The sequence below is a fragment of the Nicotiana sylvestris genome, chromosome 8 (genome assembly GCF_000393655.2).
Source record: "Nicotiana sylvestris chromosome 8, ASM39365v2, whole genome shotgun sequence".
Taxonomy (NCBI): domain Eukaryota; kingdom Viridiplantae; phylum Streptophyta; class Magnoliopsida; order Solanales; family Solanaceae; genus Nicotiana; species Nicotiana sylvestris.
In genome coordinates, this window is record NC_091064.1 from 207,616,227 (window position 1) to 207,625,261 (window position 9,035).

General features: G+C 36.7%; 1 protein-coding gene across 1 annotated transcript; it reads left to right on the top strand.

Moving 5' to 3' along the window:
• Window positions 1-619: 619 nt before the first annotated feature.
• LOC104218875 (thioredoxin domain-containing protein 9 homolog) lies at window positions 620-8,123 on the top strand. Its single transcript, XM_009769462.2, has 4 exons — window positions 620-783; window positions 1,946-2,221; window positions 7,466-7,624; window positions 7,742-8,123. The coding sequence occupies exons 1-4, from the start codon at window positions 760-762 to the stop codon at window positions 7,913-7,915; spliced, it is 633 nt and encodes a 210-aa protein (XP_009767764.1). The 5' UTR covers window positions 620-759; the 3' UTR covers window positions 7,916-8,123.
• The last annotated feature ends 912 nt before the right edge of the window (window positions 8,124-9,035 follow it).

Consider the following 9,035-nt stretch of genomic DNA (forward strand, 5'->3'; position numbering starts at 1 on the left):
GAGACTTGACATAAGTGGAGGCCACTGTAACATGAAAGAGTTTTTATACTTCATCATATTTAGTCACTCGAGCTAAACTTTAGGACGAGGAACGGCAACGGGCGGGTCTGGTTGAATCGAATATGCTTCGAGTCGAAAATGGGTAATGAAAAACGGATAACTTATCGGACCCGACACATATTTATTTAATACGTATAAAAAACGGGTTAACCGGTCGAATCCTAAATATGATCACTTTTGGGAGAATTTCTGGTCTCCCAAACTTGGAGAGCCCCCAATTTGATGCTTTACAAATGTAAAAGTTAAACCCATTGGTTATCTATTTTCTAAATGGACAATATGGTTCTTATCCATATATAACCCATTTTTAAAAAGTTCATTATATAATCCATTTTTTAGTGAATAATATGAGTGGTTAATTGTTTCTTTTAACCATTTTATCACCATTATTTAGGACAAACTAAATTATCTATAGGAGTTCTGGTATCCCTCCTGCTCCTAGAGGAGTTCCTCACAACAACTTGCTTGGAAAATTCGAATTTACCTATAAAATTTTTATGGTCAAACATTAACCCTCTAGCTAAAGTATATAAAAAGTGGCCTCAAGAAAGGCTATTTTTGCAAATTGAGCTCTGAAATCGGGCTTCTTTTCTGATCTGCGTCCAGAGTTGGACAAAAATCCTTCTCCCTCTCACAGGCGAACAAACAATTCAAATCGAAATTCCGCAGAAATTTCGATCCATTTCCAATCTTCAAGCGATGGATAGATCCATGGTGCAAGAGGTATGCAAATATCACATGTATTTTCTATTCCAGAGATCTTGTTACGGTTTTATGGGGTTCCCATTAGAACTTATGCAAAGTCCAGAAGAATCCCATCAAACATCAAATTCCTATTCCTACCCGAAATTAGTAACTTTCCCTCTTCTTCTAGGAGAGGGGATAATTCTTTGAAAATATTGTTATCAATACTTTTGTTTTTGTGAAGGCATTTGTTTTTTTTTAATTGGAAATTTTCTGAAATCTTAGAACAAAAATTTGATAACTAGATAATTTTAATGGGTTTAATTTTGGAAGAAGAAGTGCTGGTTGGACCAGCGAATTTGTCACTAGTAGAAGAAAATTGCATTTACAGATCTGGGTTTCCTCAGCCCTCCAATTTCCCCTTTCTTCACTCCCTCAATTTGCGCTCCATAATATATTTATGTCCGGAGCCTTATCCTGAAGAGAATTTAGAGTTTCTTAGAATTAATAATATCAAGCTTTTCCAATTCGGAATAGATGGTACTAAGGAGCCAGCAGCTATGTCCCGGAGTGCTATAACTGAAGCTTTGAAAGTTTTAATTGATGTTAGAAATCATCCAGTTCTTATCCACTGCAAGCGCGGGAAGCATCGAACTGGTTGTCTAGTCGGGTGCCTGAGGAAATTGCAGAATTGATGTCTTTCTTCTGTTGTGGAGGAGTACAAGCATTTTGCTGGCTCAAAGTGGAGGGAAACGGACTTGAGATATCTGGAGACCTACGATGTCTCGTGTATAAAGCATTGCCTTGAGAGCATTATCTATATGTATTACGGTTCAAGGATGAGACACTTGCTTTACGGAGATGAAAATCTGCAGAAGCCCCAGATGACTTATGTTCTATAGGGGTACTATTCATACAAATATTAGCAAGGATTGGGATATTCCTATTATTAGTCTTTACACCTTATTTTTGTGATAATACTGGTATTGTCTCTTTTTGTCTTTTTATCTTCTTGAGCCGAGAGTCTTTCGGAAACAGCCTCTCTACCTCTTCGGGTAGGGGTAAGGTCTGCATACATACTACCCTCCCCAGACCCCACTAGTGAGATTTCACTGGGTTGTTGTTGCTAGTGTTACGGTTTTATGGGTTCGTTGTTTTCTTTTCTGGCTTAATTAATATGGATTTATTTGTTTATTTATAGATAGTGGAGAAGCAAGTGCTGACGGTAGCAAAGGCGGTAGAGGAGAAGCTGGACGACGAATTACATGCTCTAGAGCGGCTAGATCTTGATGATTTGGAGGTATTGAGAGAACGGAGGTTGAAGCAGATGAAGAAAATGGCGGAGAAACGGAGCCGTTGGATTTCTCTCGGACACGGTGAATACTCTGAGATCCCTACTGAGAAGGAATTTTTCTCTGTTGTTAAGGCTAGTGACCGCGTTGTCTGCCATTTCTACCGTGACAATTGGCCTTGCAAGGTATACGAGTTTAATTCTACTTGCAGCAGCATACATTTTCAGCTTTGACATATGCATCACCTCTTTATTGTTGAGACAACTTAATTAAGTAAATAAAAGTGTGTTTGAACTTCAACCTGGCACCAGAGGAGACAGAGGTGTTGGGTTCAAATCTCACCATCACAAAAAAAAAAAAAAAAAAAAATCCGTGCTTGGCCCATGAACAGAATAAAAGAAAAGAATCAGACCCCCACGTAAGGGGCGTGGTGAGACATAATTAAGAAATAAAAACATGTTTTCTCTTAAAGCTTAAGCTTTTAATTGAGATGGTCACACGCTTCAACACTTATAAATTTCTCTTAGACATAGTTATGCTATTTAACTATTTGATACGGAGATAACATCTCATGTAACATATGGCGTCGCAGCTCTCATTATATTTGGGGAGTTAATGTGGATGCTTCTCTAGTTGCTGCTTCATTGGAGATTAGCCTTATTGGAGTTTTGTTGTCTTAAAAATTTCATGCAATTGTTCTTATTTAACTCCTTGTAACTGCATTGTAATTGTTTCTTTGACTGTGATGTTTATTTTGTTGTTGCCTGGTAGAACTGATTTGCAATGTTTATTTTGTTGTTGCCCGGTAGAACTGATTTGCACTGATGGATGATAATCGATAGGTCCAAGTGATCCACTTAAAAGTTAGAACTCTTTCTTGATCTGCAAATCAACAAGCATAATGTCACTAATAATAGTTGCTTCTAACCACTGAAGCCAAATGTATCAAAAATCTAGTAGAAGTTCTTGTGAACATTTAGTAGGGTCATTGAATATGGGGAGAGAGAGGGACATGATAGGAGATGGAAGGAGAGGAAAGGAGAGTGCGGTGGGAAGTGGAATGAATTCTGAAGAGAAGGAGAGGGAAAAGGAGTAGGAGGTAGTGAATATATATGTGGAGGGGGAGGAGACGTGAAGCCATTCAAGCTTAACAATGAAGTGTTAAATTGGACTTAGTTCTAACGCCAATTTTTGAAGTATAAGGACTAAAAATATATTTGGAGGGCTAAGACATACTTAGTTTGTCATTTTTTCCCTTCTTTGGATAAGTGTGAAGACTGAGTTAGAGGGTGTTTGGATTTGCTTTTAAACTGGTCAAACCAACTTCTAAGCTATTTTTAGCTTATTTGAGTGTTTGGCAAAATTTAAAAAGTGCTTAAAAACACTTGACTTTTTAAGCCAAAAGGCCCAAAACCACCCAAAAGCAATAAGCTGGACAATCCCAACTTATTGCTTTTTTGGCTTTAAAACTATTTGGGTTTGACCAAGTTGTTTTCCCTTTTATCCCTAATATTTTTCTTTATTCCAAAATGCCCTTCACAGTAAAAGCCTCAAATTTATTCCTTTCTCTCCCGTTCTTCATTCCCTGCGTCTTTCCTCCATCGACAATGAGAATTCAGATCAATTGCAGAAGTGAGGAAAAAATAAAGTATTGCGTGTGAAATTTCACTACCTATGGCAACTACTCATAAATTTAGTGGAGCTATCCACTTATCCATGAAATGGGTGTTCAGGAAATTGGTAAAAATTCTCTATGTACTCGTGAAGGCAAGTGGACAATTTTAATTATCATTATTCTGTTAATTTCCTTAATCGTAAAAAATTCAGTACCAAATTTCAACTATTCCTACTATTCTGGGATTATGTTATTTACGTGTTTATCTTTCATTTAATTTTTATGAATTTTAAACTTATTTGAAGGTTGAATTGTTTGATCACCAATACTAATGTTGCCATGTGTGTTGGGCATCCGTTCTTAACTTCTAAGTAAATTAGCATGTGCTAAAGGTTAACCCTAAAATCTAACTTGATAAAGTAATTTAAACGAAAATAATTTCAAAATTTGTCTAATTAATTTTAATCAACATGGCTTGAAACATAAGTTAATTGAGATTAGAATCATTTTAGAATAAAAGATCTTATAGTAATTATCTCATTTTTAGTGTTAACAGCTTTAAGGATATTTTAGTCCTTAGAACAGAAAATGTATTTATAAGCACTTTTTAACCAAACACATCAGCAACTTATTTTCAGCTCCAGCACTTCTATTCAAACACGTAACTGCTTATTTCTAAGATAAGTTCCAGCACTTAAAACTTAAATTCAGCCAATCCAAACGGGCTCTTAGTTGCAAAGTGAGGTGTTAGATGTCATTTCCTCAAGTGGGTGGTATAACGTTTCTGAAGATTCTTCTTCCAATCTTTATTTATGCGGGATAAAAGTGATCCCATGTTCAAGGCAAGATTATCATAATTCTAATCCCATCTTACGATTTATCAACAGAACCTATTTGTATATTCATTGCTTGAATCTAGCATAAAGGGAAGCTGGCCTATCTTTGAATATATGTCTCGCCTTTTTGGGAAATCTTTATCTGAGAGTTTAAGTTCAGTTACTTTGATGGCTAAATTAACTGAAATCACTAGTTACTTGTGGTTAATGAATGTGCAATTTCCTTCATAATTATTCATCCAAGCATCGCAGGCATCTGCCATGTTGTCACACTAATGAAGACTTCTGTTTATTTTTGTGTTTTTTACCTCTTTTGTTATATCTAGTTTTTTTTCCTTGATGCTGCTGGACATTTTGCGTTTAAACTAGTCCAGATGTATTCCTTAGTTGGAGTTCACTGCATGTGCATGACTTGCTTTCCTCCTTGAGCTCTATCTAGATCTATAATATGAATCAAGTCTTGCTCACTTAAAATTATCACTTCTTGTAAACCTAGAAAAACAAGAATCCTTTGCAGAAGTTGTCTCCGTAATTTTTATGGAAGTTAGTGAAGCTAAGAAAAGTCTAGATTTGGATGAAGTGTATAAACCTGCACTAGAATGGTGACATGTGTAGAAGATTAATGATGCTGATAGAAACATCACATAGTGCTTAAGATGTAACACCACTCAATTCATATCGTAAACAGTTCAATCGTGTGCCCAATAGATCATGATAGTTCAAAAGTGTCAGCATACTGTACATAGAAACCTCAAAAGAAAAGCCGAGTAAATGATAAAGATGGCCAACACATTCAAACACTCACCAAGAGCTTGTTCAAACTACTCTGTTTGAAATTTTATAACATACCCGCAAGCCAGAAGCATAATCTTCAGCTGCTCGAAGAAGTTCCACTAGTTGAACAGCAGCATCAAGTGCATCTGGAGCCCATGACGGTGGACCTTCTAAAAGTCCAAGAAAAAGCCTCTGGGTCGCACTTGGAGTAGCAATTGCATAGTATCTAGTCAACTATTGAGTATGTTCTCAAAACCGATGAGCAGGTCAACATTATTTGACTGGTTGTGTGTGTGTGGGTTGGGGGGGGGGGGAGTGAAGATAGTGCAGAATGTTCCCACTGTGGTATTTGAATCAAGGTCATGTACTTGTTCAAATTGGCGTGGACGGTGCCTCCTAAACATGTGCTTCTCTGTAGAAATCCTTGTCTGGGCATTGCATTTTTCTGGATTAAGTTGCTCCATGACTGGTGTTCTTTTTGGCAAATATCTATATAGTTTAGATTAGGAATATGAATATGTATGGAATGTTTAGGACAGGGCTGCTGTGTGTGTAACTGTCACTTGGAAAAGACAGATGCTTCACCCTTTTGGTTTGTTAACCAGCTCTATTTCTGGCTGGTGTTTGAAGCCTTAAAGCTATGTATGTAGAACAGTTTAAAACTCTTTAGGTTGGGGTAGTGGAACACTGGCAACGGAGGAAGACGGAACCTAAGGCCAGGTTGTTTACCTGTTGATCTTGAAGCACAATATTTTTGTCCTTTTTTGAGATACTTCCAACTGTACATTGTTTTCCGCACTGAAGCACAAGAAAGTAATTTAACTATTAAAAAAAACGAGTCCTTTTGTGATCGGCAATTTGAGTTTGTCAACTAAATGATTCTGTGGTGACATAAAGCTTGGGCATAAGTGTTAATGACAATTAGATCTCTCTTCTCACACATTTTTTAGAGGTTGGGCGTAATACTAAATTCATGTCGTGCGTTTGTATTAGCTTGTGTTCGGCCCCCCAAATTCTCTGTATTTGTTTTCTCTAAAAGATTGTATAGTTATCTCTTTCCATTTGTCATTATTATTGAAAAGGCTTGGATAATTTATCTCACTTTTTGTTTAATATAGCATGTTGCCTACTTTTAAGGGAAAAATATTTGTTCTCAGACAAAATTAACCAAAAGAAACTTAACCCCCCACCCATCCCCAGGTAAGAGAAAAGGAAGAATCAGATGCAACTGCAACCTCTTTATGTTATCACCATGTAAATTTTCTCAGTATTAATTAGTAAACCATATCTTACATCTTGCATTCAAAATGTCATCAAAATCAATTATGATCTTGCTTCTTCATTGACAGTTCGTATCTTGCCCTGATAAATTACCGCCTTTGTTTCTGCTTCGGGTTTGTTTCTAGAGAGATATTTTAGGCGTGGGGTTAGTGGTGGTTAAGTGGTTTTTGGTGGCAAAGTTCTAAAACAGAAGGATGGGACCACATTTCATGTTGCTTATATGAAGTATACAGCAGTTGAATTTTGCTTCCTTTACACTTGACATGTGACTTTTACCTTCAATCACTGCAATAGAGGACGTCACTGCTAACTATATTCAAATGATGACAGAGTTACTCCTCTTTTCATGCAAAGTGGTATTTCAGGATTCAATTATGAGTGTCTAAGTTTCCTTTTTGTTCATTTCTTTATCTTTAAACTAGCTTACTGATTAGGTTTTGTGACATCCTTTGATGGAAATAGGGCCGATAAGATCTAACGTTCACTATTTCCCCACAATAAGGGACTGATATATTAAGTTCATGCATGACTCAATGTCACGGTCTATAGTATATTTGAGGATTTAACATACAGCTAGCATGATCTGCAGAATGGCATTATTGGATAACTTCTGATGATATATTGCAGTAATTACAGTAAGCTAGTTGGTTAAATGTTCCTTTTTTCCTTACCCCCACGAGTCGAAGATCATATTGAATCTTTCCTTGGCTGATTCAACAATAAGTACTAGCTCATATCTGCTCAACATCAATGAGTATCAGTACTTTCTGAAAGGGTTTCTACTTTTGCATATAAAGTGAGATGTTTTATATAGGGCTCTTATTTTCGGAAAACAAAGAAAAGAAGAAGCTCAGCTAAGTTTATGTTTTTTTCACCCTGAGAATTAGGTTTAGGTAACAATAATACATGCAGCTTCATTGCAGGTGATGGACAAGCATTTGAGCATACTGGCAAAACAGCATATAGAGACACGTTTTGTGAAAATCCATGCTGAGAAAAGTCCATACTTAGCTGAGAAACTCAGAATTGTTGTTCTTCCCACCCTTGCCCTCGTAAAGCATGCTAAAGTGGAGGATTACGTGGTATGTTTAGGTTCAGATAACATGAACTACTCATGTTCTATTAGTTATTTTTTCAGCCGTCATTTTGCTAGCATCCTTTAATGAAAATGTGCCATGATTTTACTTCACTGGCACTAGGTTGGATTCGATGAGCTTGGTCACACAGATGAGTTTAGCACAGAGGAACTGGAAGAGAGGTTAGCTAAAGCTGAAGTTATCATTTTTGAGGGTGAATCATCGAAACTTAAATCCAAAGCTCCATCTAAGAGTGTCAGGCAGAGTGCAAATCCCGACTCATCTGATTCAGAGTAAACTTAGACTGGAGAGTTATCTGTCCATTGTACTACTACCATATAGTCAGTTTTGAAGACTTATGTATTGAGGAAGTGGGAATGCATATGTTTTTTGTGTCTCCTGAAGTATCCTTTAGCAAATCAGACGAAAAATTAACTTTGAGAGTTCCTGTAAATGTAAAACCTTTGGTTGTATCTTGGTGGAATGGAGATTACAATTCAGATAATGAACAAGTGCAGTAACTTGTCACAGTAACAAAGCGTGTTGCGCATTTGGTTCATTTCTAACTTTAAAAAGTGTTTGTTCCTCTTTTTTTATAGTGTTAACTAGTATTAGCTAATAAGCAAACATTGCTCTCGGCGAACTAGATACTTGGTGTATATATCAATCAAGGATTCACATTTGTCCCACAAACCTGGGGCTTGGCTTCTGCTTTCAGTGTAGAGTAAGATGTAGACATTGCCTACTAGAGTTTTTTAAATGTAATAGAGCTGATAATTTAATCTTACTCAGCTAGTTCATTCAATTAGATATCAGGGCGTTAAAGCAGGAAATGTCAATGAAAATTAACATGAAATGGCAAAAAGAAGACAAAAGGCAAAACTATTGTATAAAGGACATGGAAAGTGAAGGATTGAATGCAAGCTCGTACCCTGGTTACACATTGCTTGGCTCAATAGTCATTAACATTCAAATTCGAAAGACATAGTAAAGCTATCACCGTACCCTTATGATGCCGGCCTTAACCAAAGTAATCGAAATTTAAGATAAATCTGAACGAAAATACTGTTCAAAATCCGGAAAATATTCCAGCATAATATACTGGAGTTCGAATTTTTTACATGTGAAATTCATGCTGGTCCATACACAGGTGCTCCAATCTCCGGTATATTATGTTGGAACTTTCCGTGTACTGGAGTTCCAACATAATATGCTGGAAGTCCATATACAGGTGCATCAATCTCTAGTATATTATGTTGGAACTATCCGTGTTGCAGCAAAATAATAGCTATTTTTCAATAACTTTGCGAACGCTGGCTATTTTTCAATTACCAGTCCAAAAACTGGCTAGCCCATACTATTTTCACAGTTTTACTCTCTCAACGGGGCTGCTGAATTCAAATTAATTGGATCGACG

Bases quoted from the DNA above. Each gene is read 5' to 3' on its own strand.
- LOC104218875 (XM_009769462.2), top strand. From the start codon at position 760: ATGGATAGATCCATGGTGCAAGAG. The intron at 2,222-7,465 runs GTATACGAGTTT...GCTTCATTGCAG, and splicing joins GTGACAATTGGCCTTGCAAG to GTGATGGACAAGCATTTGAG. The intron at 7,625-7,741 runs GTATGTTTAGGT...CACTGGCACTAG, and splicing joins CTAAAGTGGAGGATTACGTG to GTTGGATTCGATGAGCTTGG.